This window comes from Festucalex cinctus, chromosome 1 (assembly GCF_051991245.1).
Source record: "Festucalex cinctus isolate MCC-2025b chromosome 1, RoL_Fcin_1.0, whole genome shotgun sequence".
Taxonomy (NCBI): domain Eukaryota; kingdom Metazoa; phylum Chordata; class Actinopteri; order Syngnathiformes; family Syngnathidae; genus Festucalex; species Festucalex cinctus.
In genome coordinates this window covers 51,385,303-51,400,635 of record NC_135411.1, presented here as the reverse complement: position 1 = coordinate 51,400,635, position 15,333 = coordinate 51,385,303, and the positions used below count along the sequence as shown (strand labels likewise).

Below are 15,333 nucleotides of genomic sequence, written 5' to 3'. Positions count from 1 at the left end.
AAAGATGAGAAAAAATTAAATACATGCCCTTGGCGTGAGACAAAATGTAATTTTTAGCATTAGTAAAAGCTACCAAATAGCTCGAGTACCCTCAATTTGGCGTTTATTTATTGCTCTCAATCACCTACTTGCATATCAAATATAACATAAAATGGGTTTTTGATCAACATTTATTATTTTAAAGATCTTAAAAATATTTGTGCAACACATACTAAAACACTCTGAGCCATCTATTTTCCATATGTTTTCAGTTTTTTCAGCTGTGGTGAAGTGTGCCACTCAAATCAATTAGACCCAGATTCTCCCATCCCATTATGGTGCCTAGATTGTTCAAGTTTGGAATGGCTCACGTGATTTATTGTCACGTCATTTGTATTGCTATCGCTCTTTAAACTTTCTGCACTGGCAGTTCATGACCACCTTGCTGGAAGAACTTTATCCCACAACAAATAAATGAAACGAGCAAATTATCAAACCGCAAACTCACTTTTGGCACTAGTGGAGTTAAACATGTTTGTAGACAGTCAAGAGTCCGAGGGGGTCAGGCGGGGTGGGTGTGGGGGACTCGTGAGTTTAAACTGACAAGAGTCTGTCGGTGGTGGCAGACTCGAACGCACGACCATGTTGTTGCAGCGCGTTATGTTCCTCCCACTCTTGTCTCCGTGGGGCAGGCAAACCAGCACAAATCTGATTCCTCGCTTGCCTGCTGTGCGGCTCACCGGCTTCAGGAGCAACTCTAGTAAGTACATGCTTTCACATTAGATTTCATACACTTTTAACAATGTTTATAATACATGAAAGTTCACTATTTGTTAGGTATCTTAGTAGCTGTATTTGTGTTGGACGTTTGCTAGATCACGTCATTTTGTCAAACTCTTGCATTGAATGTCGGAGAAGCGAAGATGATAGGTGGGGGGTGGCAAAAGGCGCATCTTAACGCGCAATCGTGCCAAATCTTTGCGCGCGTTGTGCGTAATCAATCCAAAGGACGCGCTTCGACGCCATTCAGACTGCAAACGTGTTGCCGAGTACTGTAGTGCTATATAGGACTCTTCACAGCTCCATTGGTGTGCGGTGTCGTGGGTCACATGTATAATTGGCAGCATGAAGCCGTCCGTTAGCGTGCACAGTTCTACTCTGCAACCAAAACACTGGAAGTTTGTTTTAACCCTTAATACTGTTCATTTTCCATGAACACTTATGTGCTGTGTCACTTTTGGCCCACGCTAATAATATCCTTATTTGTATTATTTTATTATAGACTACTGGCAATTAAAAAAATGGCTGTCTAAAAGTAATCATAATGCTTCAAAGAAAAAACAAAAACAAAAAAACTCCAAATACAGAAGAGCTCTTGGGTCTGTCAAGGCACCCTCCAACCTTTTAATGACTTCTGTTCGTTATGTTTGATGTGAATCATAATTCTTATCACATTTTACTCTTTTGAGATTCCCATTGTACCCTTCAACGATGGAGATTCCCCTATATGAACGCTGATACCATTGTCATAATTTTCCCACCATTACTAAGATTTTCCTTGATTTAACACACAATTAATGTATACCCATGCATGTACTTAATGTGCTAGCAGGTCTGGCAAATGTGAAGGAGCGGACTCTCATTGCTGTGAAACCAGATGGTGTCCAGCGTCGTCTCGTGGGCCAGATCATCCGACGCTTTGAGCAGAGGGGCTTCAAGTTGGTGGGCCTGAAAATGCTGCAGGTGCACATTCCACTGCGCGTATGTTAAGTCGTATGTTCAGGATTTCCAGTATACGTTTCCAATGTGTTGAGAAGGTGTCCGAGGAGCTCCTGTCTCAACACTACTGTCAACTGACGCAGAAGCCCTTCTATTCCAGCCTGGTGGACTACATGACCTCTGGGCCTGTGGTTGTCATGGTGAGAGCTCGGTGACATTCATTTTGAAATGATGAATGCGATTTTCATATTATATTAGAATGTGGTATACAATTTGCCACTAATCCAAATTAGGATCGTTCAGCCTTGGTGAAGGTCTGAGCTCTATTGTGTGACCCTCAAATTTAATTCAGTGATACTCTCACATACCACTACAGGGAGCTTGCAGGCCACTATTGGCACTTATATCACTAATATTTAGGCTACTGTTCACATATCAACCTCTCAATGTCTGTCTTTTTCATGTTATTTCAAACTAAAAGATAATTAACAAATCATGATTAATAACTCAAAATGTGAACATTCCTGAAATACTGATAACTTCGGGCTGCAATATAGGTATGGGAAGGACACAATGTGGTCCAGTCATCGCGTGTGATGGTGGGACCCACCAACCCTGCTGCGGCCCCAGCAGGCACCGTCAGAGGAGATTTCAGCCTCCACGTCAGCAGGTAAATTTGATGTCAGAATCGGAATCTCATCTGTAAAGGACTCATCATTTGTTATGATGTGAAGGAATGTGGTCCATGCCAGTGATTCCCTGGAGGGAGCTCAAAGGGAGATTCAGCTCTGGTTCCAGGGAACGGAGCTCGTCAAGTGGGACTGCTGGGACCAGACGTTAACATGTGAGGAGTAAAGATGCTGAAAAGTCACGCTACCTCTTCTCGCTGTTGGTGCCGCTGCTTTCAAGGTCCTTAGAAAAGGATGCGCATACAGTATTTGCATAATAAATTCACCTCAGGTAATTTGTTTGTTCAAACAAACCAAAAGAAGAGATTTTACATTAGCTCAAGTGTGTTTCGATTTTGTGTTGTTGGATATAATTATCAGAGATCTACAATCAGGTGATATTTCAAAATCATTCTACTGCAAATGTATTACTGTAGTTATTTCCACCTTAATTCGTTGGCAATGAAAAGCTCGGGATGTAGTAAGGGAAGGAATTCCATCCTTCAATTTAACGACCGAAGTATGGAACTGACAATGTGGGGTAAACATTTTTGACTGGCAAATACATTTACCGTAACCATTTAAGCGTACTTACAAATGTATTTAAATGTAGTTGCAAATACGTACTTGCAAGTACATTCAAAGTTATTTAAATACATTGAAATGTATTTGCAAACATGTATTTGCCAATCGAAAATGTTTACTCCACATTCTTCTGTACCAAACCTGTGCAAAGAAATGAATCAAGTTACTTGTGCGTTTGAAAATTGTCACAGTTCCACTTAAGATAAATCTGCCTACTTGAAATCAATTTGAGATTTGGTAGATCAGCATACAATTAGAGGGCAGACAATTAAAATGACTACTGTACTTGAAAAAATAATCAGGTGCTTCTGATTTAAAGAAAAAAAAAAAAAGTTTATTGTATGATGTCTTTCTTGGAATAACTCAAGTTTTGCATATTTTGACAAACGTGTCTTAAAAATAAATGTTGACATTTCCTGTGTTTCTACCTCTGATAAATGATCTCAGTCGATTCTTATAACACTTTCCTTTTTTTTTATGCTTTTACTTGCACGTTGGGCGAACAGAAATACTAAAAAGATCAAAACCAGCAACTATGTTGTCAATCAGCAGTCTAGCCACTTGGCAGATCTTCTGTGCAGAAGACAGAAAACATCACGGCTCAATAAATGATTCACATTTTGGTGTTGTCCAAGCATGGAGTTCACTTAATAACTTGACTGTACTGTACGTCATCTCATTCCATCATGCCAATCTTCAGCTTTTGCCTCTGCATCGCCTTCTCCAATTCGGAGACCTTCCGCACATCCTGAAGGAGTGAGAGGCATCGAAGGCAAGGAAAGGTTACACATCCTCATATTTGTTAAGGATTTCAAATTAAAATCCATGTCCCTTTAAGTAGGTCAGTAACAATTGGGCCAAAATGCACGAGTCAAGGTTGGGCAAACAAAATGGATTTGTAAACATACAGAGTACGACAAGCACACAAAACATACACATTGGCACATCCAGTTCGCCAGAGGATACTGACAAGACCTTAATTAACCCCGCCACTTGGTTAACCTTACATTTAGTGGGTAATGGAGACATTTGCACATTTGTTGGGGCAACACACAAAACATAAAATACAAATTTAAACTTTTCGAATTACAAATTGCCAATTACCCGTTTGACAAGTCAGCATGGTTTTAAAAAGTCAAGGTTTCAATAATCGCTAATAAAGTCTCACTGGTAATGAGCTTTTTATTTATTTATTTATTTTTTTTATTTTTTTTTAAAGAGGACTTCTAAACCAAGCACTATAGGCTTGAAGAGTATAGTAAACAAGCCTCCCACTTGAGGCCAGTCACTTCTTGGTGAGCATAGAGGGGAAGGTTGAGCAGTTACACAGGAGGAGGAGGAGGCGGGAGGACGACAAAAGCGACACTATGTAAACACCAAAATACACGCCTTTTTCCTTTGATGTTAAATGTGCATTGCCTTAAAACACGTGTCAAGATCCGGTCCTCGAGGGCCTGAATCCTGCATGTTTTTGAGGTTTCTCTACTCCAGCACACCTGATTCAATGATCAGGATCATTATCAGGCTCCTGCAGCGCTTGCTGATGAGCTTAAATATGAATCAGCTGTGTTGAATGTGGGAAACCTCTAAAACATGCAGGACTCAGTCCCTCGTGGACTGGATTTGACACCACTGCCTTAAAAACAAAAACAACATGTTGACAGTGGGCACAAGTTAGCCCCAATGACAACATGAGTAGCCCACAATTCTGTTCTAAAAGAAGATCACGGGGAAGTGACACTGTTATTTACTAAAAAGTATTAAAACAGAAAAAAGAATTCTTTATTTTGTTTAACATTAAAATAGTGTTCAATGGAAGAAATGTTTTTATTTACCCAAATATTTCAAAATAGCCCCGCGACCCTTGTGAGGAATAAGTGGTCAAGAAAATGGATGGATTTCAAAATTTTAGAGCTGTCATTGTAATACTGTGGTCCTGCAATAATTTTGCTTACGGATATCGTTGTGGTATAATCTAATATCGGTCCATGCCTACTGTACATACTGTAGTAAGCCTATTTGAGTTTTGGATCTGTGCCTTTAGGGGGGTGAATTTGGGAGCTGGAGTCAGTTTGCCTGCGTGTGACCATGTGAGTTAGTTGTGGTCTGCAGCAGCTGCCTATGAGTGTTCTCATTTTGTATTTGTGTTATGTTTACCAGAGTTAGCCAAATGTCTGAATAAGCCTTAATACAAATTCATACAGATGTACACACGCACACAGGTATTGCCCATAATAACAAATTAAGTCACCAACCTCAAGAATGACCTTCTGCATCATAATGTGACTGTAAACTCTGCCCCCTTCATCCTGCGACACTTCACATAGTTCCCTCTTGTTCAGAGAGAAGAGCTGTGCTCCAGTCAAAACGCCAAGACTTTGGACCGTCCTAACAGAGGAGGAAGGAAAAGCAAACTCGAAATTAGTTTTTGTTCACTTTCCTACCGTCCCACTTACCTCGGGCTGAGTGTGGATTGTTACTACAGTCTGACACTAGAGGGCAGTGTTGTGCTCCGTAGAATGATTTGCCGCTTACTGCTGACTGAAGCCTTTTGCTTGGAGCCAGGCCTCCACCTCGGACGCTGAAGAGTGGAAGTTCAAGGGAAGAGAAGTTTCCATGGAGCGAGACGTCACGAGAGGAGGACGGCTGCCAGAGACTCGTTTCTGCGCCATCCGTTGGAGAAGTTCGTCGTTCATGATCAGTACTGTACAAACACAAGGAACCATTTGCAACATCGTTACTGTCAGTCAGTGGTGTCAGATGTCAACTTCCAGTGAAATACTGATTCATTTCACAAGGGGAAGATTCACATTGCTCTTACACTGTCTACAGTCTTCCCTCGCTATAACACGGTTCACTTTTCGCGGTCTCGCTGTATCGCGGATTTTTTTTTAAGTGCAATTTTGCATATTCTTTTGCAGTAATATACCCATTTTATAAAATTTAGGAAGGTTTGAACATTGTCAATGTTTGAACAAGAGAGAAATGTGAGAACATGTAAATGCCTCAATGAGAAAAGTGTATAAATTGTGCGGTCGGGGATTTTAGAGCCTTAAAACATTTATAAGAATTGTAAAACATAAAGCTAACTACTTCGCGGATTTCATTTATTGCGGGTATTTTTTGGAACCTAACCCCAGCGGAAAATGAGAGAACACTGTATATAATGTCTTTTGTGTTGCACAACATCACACACATGCAGACATAAACAGTGCTGCCCAATTGACTTATGATTGATGCCTTGCTCAAGGACACCGTGACGGTGATCTGACTAGTATTTCACCAGCAACAGAAAGTTTCCATTTTTACTTTTTAAATATTACTATTACATTTTTTGACTTGTGAAGAATAAAAACAGTCTTTGTGTATTCAAACTACAGTATCATGCCCTATATACAGTGTTCCCTCGTTTTCCACTGGGGTTAGGTTCCAAAAAAATACCCGCAATAAATGAAATACGCAAAGTAGTTCGCTTTATGTTTTACATTTATTATTAAATGTTTTAATTAGGGATGGGACAAAAAACCGATTCGACCGAACCATCGGTCGTCAAGGGGAGCTAAACGGCCGTATCGGTAGCAGAATTGTCAACCGATACAAAATCCGCCGGGAATCCTTAGATACATTGCTTGTAAAGCTGTGGACCGGATATCGCGTTGCTGTGAATCGGTTGCGAGTGAGGCTTTATGGTTTTCATAACAATAGCAAGAGTTCTGCACCGTGCTCTACTTGTTTTGTTTACATTTCAGTAGCAGCACTATTCAAGCTACTTCCGTGTTTACAGAGAGCTAGCAAAGTAGCACTCAGAGACGCTTCATTCCCCGGATGTTGTAAACATAATGCAAAGACGTTACGCACCTTGGGGGGAGCCTACCGTCAACGCCGTGCTCGCGACACGGCGCGCGCGCGCACAACGAGTGACAACAAGCAACAGTTAGCAGAAGCCGGTGCCGTACATCTCGGTATTTCCCATGGCTATCGAGTCCTCTCGGTGCACTTGTATGTCCCGGGCCGGCGTTGGTACTGCGCGCGAGCCAAAAAGAATAACTCCCGTGACGATCCAATGCATGGATTCAAACGACACAGGTATGTCCCACAGCCAACACACCAGCTAAGCTAAAAGCACACTGCAAGTATCTCATTTCTCAGTTTGTGGCTCCCTGTCAATGTCTACAACTAGCATGAGCAGCAGATAGGAGAACTGAGACGTGCCCGCGATTACGACAGCCCAAAAAACTAAATATAAACAGTAGTGATTCTGTGGTCATCATCGTGTCTCAGATTAAAAAAACAAAAAAAGATGTCATACATTAACCAAAAATGAAAGTGATGACAAAAGAAAAAACAATTGTTAAATACAAAAATTGTTGATTAAAAAGGGAAATGAACTTTTGGAAATATTTTTGCATATATTAAGTGGTTAAAATGTGTTTGATAGTTTTATTGTTCCATAAGGTGGCTTCATATTTCTTTTGGCTGGACGGTAGGTTTATTTCATGTCTTAAATTTATGTTTCTGAAATACTTCACAATGTGCAAATATTCTGTTTAATTGTGTTGGTGTCTGTCTAAAGGTTAAATATTTATATTTAACATTAAATTATCAACCTTTTGTTTTCCTGATCCTTATTTTGAAGACAAAAAACAAACAAACCAAAAAACAATTATAACTGTCAATAACTACTAATAAATATTTAAACTGATACATGTGTACACACTGGAATAGCGGAACAAACAAACAATAGAGGAATTTAGGGGATTTTCATTTTCAACCTGGATAGATTTTTATTTTTTGTTTTATAAAAAGTATTTACGTTACAAGAAGTCAAGAGAGACTGCCTATTTTGTTTTTCATAAAAAAAACCTTTATTTTCATGTTAAAAATGCACTTTCAATAAAGTATTTGGAACTCCGTTTCTACTGCATTATTTTTATGTTGAGATGGTGTTATCGGCAGCTGCTGAAAGTAATTAAAAAAGTAACTTTTAATCTAACTTAGTTACTTTTAAAATCAAGTAATCAGTAACGCAATTTAGTTACTTTTAAAACCAAGTAATCAGTAAAGTAACTAAGTTACTTTTTCAAGGTAACTGTGGCAACACTGGCCTTAAAACATTTCTAAGAGTTGTAAAACATAAAGCTACTTCGCGGATTTCATTTATTGCGGGTATTTTTTGGAACCTAACCCCAGCGGAAAACGAGAGAACACTGTATATAATGTCTTTTGTGTTGCACAACATCACACACATGCAGACATAAACAGTGCTGCCCAATTGACTTATGAGTTTCTGAAATTTTATAAAATAGGTTCATTACTGTTAAAAAAAAAACCAAAAAAAAAACCTTGTTTAAACATTCTCAATGCTAAAAGTTTCTGAAATTTTATAAAATAGGTACATTACTGTTAAAAAATAAATAAATAAATAATAAATAAAAAAACGCATGCAAAATTGTGCTAAAAAAAAATCTGCGATATAGCAAGGCCGCAAGTGCGTATATATATATATATATATATATATATATATATATATATACACGCCCCTCAGGAAGTTGCAGTGCAGCAGTTATATTAGTGATTCTTCACAGAAGATAAAGAATATATGCTTGTGTGTATTGTCATATTATGTCTGTAGCCCATGTGGTGCTCAACCATGACTGTTCAAATAATCGTTGCGTAAAGGCTTATATAGCACCAAAGATATTTGTTTGCCTCAAGGTGTTACCTCGATCTCCGTTGTCTCCGTGTTTTGTCGTGGATGGTAACACCATGCTCTGAGGCCTTACTGTTGGGCTCATTGCAGTCGGGGAAATGCCAACTGGGCTCAATGGAGCGAGCTGAATGGGTGACATCTAAAAAAAATAATAATAATAAAGGAAGCAATAAGACAAATTGCACTGCACTTTGGCAGAATTGAAACAAACTGATGCTAACATACCAAAGTTTTCTCTCCACTGTTGTTGTTTACAGCAGACAGCGGTTCCAAGATATTATATGGAACAAATCCGATCTGGTCAAAACGATTGCGACACTTCCACCATCTCTTTGATGACTCGATGATCTGGTGCAGGTAACATGTAGATTATATAGGTCATATTAAAACAATCCTCATATTTTACCGGTAGGTTACAGATATCGTGTACCTCCAATGTTTCTCCTTGCAGCACTGAGAGCTCACTGCTGTTTCTTGCAACAAAGTCATAAGTGCAGCAGTAATATCTCTCTCCTGGTGGTGGAAGTCCATTTCCCTCTCTGGAATTATATTTGCAGTGACATCATCAGGTCAATATGCAAGTTCTCTCATCCATTATCTGATCGTATTTTGTCAACAATTGTGTCTGAACTCTCCGTCAACGGTCTCTTTTGCCTTTGACTTGACAAACAGGATTTGGTCAGATAAATGCTAGGCGACCCCATTAAATAACGAAGTGTAGCGTATGCACTTTGCCCACCCCTGAGCTACACTCACACTTCGTCTGTCTCATCACTGAGGACTCCTTCTGCATCTTCACCCTCCACGTTGGCATCTTGTTTGTGCTGCGACTCAACAGGGTCTTCCAAAGGCGCACCGGAGGAGTCGAACGCCTGCGGCTGCCATCCATCCAGGAAGACAGGCAAGTAAGGAGGTACAGATACACCCAGCTGGGAACTGGAGGAAATGGTAATCAAGATTTGTTTGTGTGGCGTAACACACTTTCAAACAGGGGGAAAAAGACCCACACATACCAAGGGGAAGTCCAGTTAGGGCCTAATTCAGTCCAGAGCTGTTTTTCGTCCGCCGTCAGATGCTCCTGTAGCAGCGAAACAGCGCCAGTAGTCAATGCAGGACTGACCACCGAGCCACCCAGTTGTGGCCCGCACGTTGTTTTCACCATCTGTGACCAACAGAGGAAGCAGTCAGTCAGCAAGTGAGAAACTATCATCCAAAACGTGGAGTTGATTCACCAGTCTGAGCGGAAAGAAGATGTGATGCAGCAACTCAGGTGCGCTCGGTTCCATTATGGCTGACTTGACGCGATCCTGAAGGAAGCAGGAAATAGTCACAGGACGGACATTTCAACAGGAAGCAAAAAGAGAGTCATGTGAGTTGTCGCATCTCACCAGCAGGCTGAAGGAGTACTTGAATTTCTGAAAGAGGTGCACAAATTCTTCCTCTGACGGAGGAACTGCTTTCATGGTCAACAAATCGTCTGCACAGTCACATTCAGCATGTTTTGAAGCTTAATATTAACTTAATGAGCACCAATAATGTTTAATACACACTACTCAGAAAAAGTTAACCATTTCGAAACAGAACTCAAATTTGTGAGCAAATTTAAACAACAACAACAAAAAACATTCAGTGGTCATTCAGCAGCAGGTCAACATGTGCTCGCTACCCTCTTGGCTCAGCTTCTTGCTCTTCCTGCTTCTTTTCTTCCTCTGACTGAGAATGGTCTGGGCCTCGGCCGCCTGCTGCAAACGCACCATGAACCGTTCGATGTCGTCGAAACAGTGGTTCAGAATCTCCTGGGAGGGTTTGACAAACAGTGTAGAGTACAGTCAGATCAGCTTGTAGGATGTGTGTGTTTTTTTGTTTTTTTTTACTAGGGATGTAACGATGTGATATTAAAACTGCCACGATATCGTCGTCGTCGTGTTAAATACAACAGATCTGTTATAAAAGTCAGGTTGATTTCCATTTGTGCAGTTTTAGCACCCTCTGGTGGGTACTTTTTTAATGCAATTTAATTTTCATTAGGGATGTTTTATCCCTCCTATGTTTAAAATTTACACTAATTGTCAGATGAAGGGGAACGTAATATACCTGTGAAGCAAGTCAATATGTGGAGGAACTCAATGTGTGCGTGCATTAACAACAACAACATAATAATAATAATAATAATAATAATAATAATAATAATAATAACATAACATTGATGTTATTATACAAAAGCAACAGCTGGCTTTGGGCAGTAGGCGGGGTACACCCTGGACTGGTTGCCAGCCAATCGCTATTTTTAATTAGTATGAGCTCTTTTTTTTTTTTTTTTTTACAATATTGTGCCTTTTTTAATATCGCCAACCCTCCCACCATATCGTGATAATTATCGTATCGTGAGCATCATGTCGTGATAATATCGTATTGTGATGTTTGGATATTGTTACATGCCTATTTTTTTACTCTGCAGGTTTTTATTGTGCAATAGGGAACGATGCGGCAACACTCATCCCAGTTTTACAGACAAGATAATTACTTTTTGAAATTTAGGTGATGATACTGATTTACAAAATTCAGCAGCTATAGCACATGTGACAAACTTAAAGAGTACATCCATCCATCCATCCATCCATTTTCTTGACTGCTTATTCCTCACAAGGGTCGCGGGGTCTGCTGGCCCCTATCTCAGCTGGCATTGGGTAGTAGGCGGGGGACACCCTGGACTAGTTGCCAGCCAATCGCAGGGCACACAGAGACGAACAACCATCCACACTCACACGCACACCTAGCTACAATTCGGAGCGCCCAATTAACCTGCCATCCATGTCTTTGGAATGTGGGAGGAGACCGGAGTACCCGGAGAAGACCTACGCAGGCACGGGGAGAACATGCAAACTCCACCCAGGAAGATATATGTATGCGTGTGTGTATGTAGCGCACAATTTTTGTATCAGTTCAATATGCGGCTGGATTAACCGAATCATGATTTCAAGCATAACCCAGGGTTTTTGGTGTACCATATAGCATTTATATTACACAATTTAGGTGGTTTCAGCGTTCAAATCTCAGGGTAACCCACTACGATTTGGCCTGAAATGAAACCAAGTCAAGAAATGTATTCACCATATGTTATGATACTATCTAAACATTGAAATTAAATACATTCGGATTAATACTGAGATTGAGGAACAAGTTTTAAGCAGGTCATTTTGCCGTGTACTGCCACTTGCTGTCGAGTGAAAATGACATCACAGTGCATTAGCTCTGGGCTCAGCTTGCATCACATGACCAAACCCCTAAAACAGGACAGCCATGATGGTTGTTACCTGCATGTTAACATGCGTGTAAGGTTATTTGCAGGCCCAAAATAGCCCTCTGGAATGAAGGTGTGAATGATTGCTTGTCTATATGTGCCTCGCGATTGGCTGGTGATGACAGATTACACTATGCTAATCAAGTCAAGTCATTTTTATTTATATAGTGCTTTCAAACAGAAAAATGTGTTTAATTAATAGCAATTGAGAGCTTAATGTAAGGAGAGGATTGGAGTAACCCCCCAGTCACAGCTTAATTGGCATGAGAGTTCTCTGCTCAACCAGCAGATGCACAATGAGACACGAGATGATCTCAATGAGTAAATGAGTCACTTACCACTTCTCGCTCTTCATTGAGTTGAGCGTTTGACTCGATGTTGGCATCATTCTCTGTACTTTCAGGGAGCTCACCCAAGGCAAGCTTCTCTTTTGGGACGGGCATGACTCGGAAACCTGAAGAGCTTCGAGGGATCACCGGAGGAGGTCGTGCCGACATCTGTTAATCAAATTTGGCACACAAGTGGCAAAAGTACTTTGAATATTTACTAAATGAGTAAGTAAGTTACACCTTTTGTCTCTGATGGGTTGTTTTTTTAATAGGGCTATTTATTTTTGTTTTTTAATTTGATTCGATAAGCGCAAAATGGGGGGAATCACAGATTATATTTATCATGCACCACTACTGCCAAGTCATTAAACCATTATTTCAAAAAGTTATAATAAGGTATTTTCTTTGTTTGCACCTGCCAAATCACATTAACAGTAGGTGATATTATTACATTATTGGGCAACCTGGAAGAATGTTGAGAATGTAACGAGCACGCGTTCAATCTGCATGGCCGAAAGTGACAGCAAACACTCTACAGGAAAAACCACCAACACCGGCTGCATGGTATGTAGGTGACACAATTCTCTAGAAAGTTCCTCTACAAAGAAATTCAGTGTCACATGAGAGGAGGGTCCTGGAATGATGCCAAGCCTTCCTCGTCCTCGCCATCATTTTTTCTTCTTCCCAATATTAAGAAAAATCCTTCCCTCAAGGTAAACAGGCTGAATAAATAGTCAAAGCATGTCAAGCAGTGATTCATCACACAGATATAATGAAAGAGACTTTGACACACCCATTCACGCACGCACACACACATTTCGAAAGAATTAGCACCTGTATTATTGATGCATTACTGTACCTTTTGTTGTGGTTTGTGCGTTTCAGTCCCAGCCTGAGAAGACAATCGTAGCTGCGCTCACTGAGCTGAGCTGTTTACACGAGCACGTCCCACCTACTCCAGAAATGCATAAACGGGAAAAACGAGTCGGACTTTAATCTATGCCGCTTTCGCTCCCTCCCGCCTCACTGCCTGATGACCATCTGCGAAGGGATGGGCAAAATTCTGGCATACCTGCACAATGCAATTATTCAAATGTTAATTACAAAATATTTCAAAACCTCAAACTTTGTCCTACATTCACCTACTTTGAAATTACATGTATAATAAAATCTGTGATCTCTAATAAGTCTTTTTGAGCCTGACATTGAAATAAGACATCACTTCATGCTGCTTTTCATATTACTATCTCAAAATTGTAGAATTTTAATCTCAGCCAGTGTCACTGGCATAAACAAAGATGCGTTTATAAGTGAATCAGAATGATCAATCTGGCTTGTGAGGTTAGCGGCTCGGTGGTGACATGGGTTCAAACTCAACGTGAGTGGTAGGCCTATGTTATGCGCCCCCCTTTTTTTTTTTTATCATATTTTTTTTACTTTGAGCACCTGCTCCATCAAAGGTCACTGAACGCCCCTGGATAGATTATGGAGGGACCCCTTATGGATTGCAGATTATTAATGCTGCTCAGAATGACGATTAGTTTAGAAGTAGTTGCCTTTCGGCATATGTCACTGCTGTCACTCAATAGTTTATTCGCTGTCAGCTTTCCTTGCATTGCAGTCTGCCAGTGCACACACAAAACAGCCTAAAGGTGACTTGTGAGCAATGTGATGTCGCCATTTATAAACATGACAAGCAGGTGACTCAGACATTTAAATTAGTACACGTGACTTAGTTGATTCCTTTGGTGCAAGGATATTGCAAGCATGCCATGACACACTCCCACAAACCTGGTGAAAGTGCTACTTTTGTTTCTTACTTGGCCCTGATTGGAGCAGTCAGAAACATTTCTAGTTGATTTGTTTTCAACGTCTTTGAGTATTGTATAGATCGTCATGTTCTGTTTTGGGGATTTTGGTTGAGATTAGATTTTAGTTGTCATGCTTTCCTTGTGACTTCCTTGCTTTTGTAAACATCTGTCTCGTTAGGTTTGACTCCTGTGGCCACCTGTGCTTGTCAACTCGGTCTCTTGTGTCATCCAATCAACTCCCTCAGCCACTTATATTTTTGTCCTGGTGTCTCTCACTGGGGGTATTTCACAAAACCTAGGTAGTGGATTCAACCGGGATTTATCGGTTATCCTGGATTAATTTAGCCATGATTCGGTTAGACCAGGGTTCACTAATTCCGGTCCTCGAGGACCAGAGTCCTTCAGGTTTTAGACCAGTGGTGTCCAAACTACGGCCCGGGGGCCATTTGTGGCCCGCCGTCCACTTTTTAGTGGCCCGAGACATATGCTAAAAATGGCATTTGACTCAGTTCAAATAAAATAAAAACAAAAATGGAGATGGTCAAAGTAAGAAGGGAGGGTGTCGAAAAACACAGGTGTTATTAAAGTTTATTTTAGTTAACTAAAACTAACAAAAAAACTAAAAAAAAAAAAAAACACGATATCATTAACAAAATAAAATAAAAACGAAGATGCTTTTTAAAAAAAGAAAACTGAAACTACATTTTATGTTTACAAAACTAACTAAAATAAAACAAACAAAATAAAAAAATATTGCGCACGAGTAATACACATTAAAAATAAAAAACTAAAACTAATACTGAAACTAACTAAACTAAAACTAAGCATTTATTAAAGAACTACAACTAATAAAAAAAAAACTAACAGAACCACCCTGAAAACTAATTAAAACTAACTAAATTTAAAAAAAAACCCTCAAAACTAAAATGAAAAATTCCAAAACTATAATCACCCTACTGCCATATTACAAATAAATTGGTTTATATACTGTCGCATTTTTCTAAATATGCAAAAGCACAAATACAGAATTTGTACAATTTTTATTACTAAACACAATTTCTCTTCATAACATTATGTGGCCCTTGCGTCATTTTCTGGATGTGCCCCTCAAATGAAAAAGTTTGGACACCTGTTTTAGACGTTTAAGCCCACTAGCACACCTGATTCATATAATCAGCTAATCAGCATGCATGCCTAATGATCCTGATCTTTAGTATCAGATGTGTTGGGA

General features: G+C 39.9%; 2 protein-coding genes and 1 long non-coding RNA gene across 7 annotated transcripts; 2 read left to right on the top strand and 1 right to left on the bottom strand.

Moving 5' to 3' along the window:
• Window positions 1–577: 577 nt before the first annotated feature.
• Window positions 578–3,573, top strand: nme4 (NME/NM23 nucleoside diphosphate kinase 4). 2 transcript variants are annotated; one of them, XM_077540590.1, is made up of 5 exons: window positions 578–739; window positions 1,592–1,722; window positions 1,797–1,898; window positions 2,256–2,368; window positions 2,433–3,573. In XM_077540590.1, the coding sequence occupies exons 1-5, from the start codon at window positions 622–624 to the stop codon at window positions 2,551–2,553; spliced, it is 585 nt and encodes a 194-aa protein (XP_077396716.1). In that variant the 5' UTR covers window positions 578–621; the 3' UTR covers window positions 2,554–3,573. The 2 variants fall into 2 exon arrangements, with proteins under 2 accessions (XP_077396716.1, XP_077396707.1); XM_077540581.1 differs by having other exon boundaries at window positions 1,589–1,722.
• On the bottom strand, window positions 3,264–13,754 carry LOC144032963 (epidermal growth factor receptor kinase substrate 8-like protein 1). The gene is made up of 14 exons (XM_077540568.1): window positions 13,738–13,754; window positions 13,151–13,243; window positions 12,301–12,459; window positions 10,328–10,457; window positions 10,050–10,138; window positions 9,894–9,968; window positions 9,675–9,823; window positions 9,418–9,597; window positions 9,092–9,200; window positions 8,887–9,009; window positions 8,674–8,800; window positions 5,487–5,655; window positions 5,207–5,339; window positions 3,264–3,699 (listed from the first exon to the last, which is right to left on the bottom strand). Exons 3-14 carry the CDS (start codon window positions 12,457–12,459, stop codon window positions 3,628–3,630), a joined length of 1,515 nt encoding a protein of 504 aa, XP_077396694.1. The 5' UTR covers window positions 13,151–13,243; window positions 13,738–13,754; the 3' UTR covers window positions 3,264–3,627.
• On the top strand, window positions 6,835–13,472 carry LOC144032977 (uncharacterized). Of its 4 annotated transcripts, none has more exons than XR_013287841.1 (6): window positions 6,835–7,037; window positions 8,919–9,018; window positions 9,113–9,230; window positions 9,500–9,562; window positions 9,653–10,030; window positions 12,366–13,472. It is a non-coding gene; the product is annotated as an uncharacterized LOC144032977 (long non-coding RNA). The 4 variants fall into 4 exon arrangements; XR_013287839.1 differs by having other exon boundaries at window positions 9,334–9,562; XR_013287840.1 differs by having other exon boundaries at window positions 8,892–9,018; window positions 9,334–9,562.
• Window positions 13,755–15,333: the final 1,579 nt, after the last annotated feature.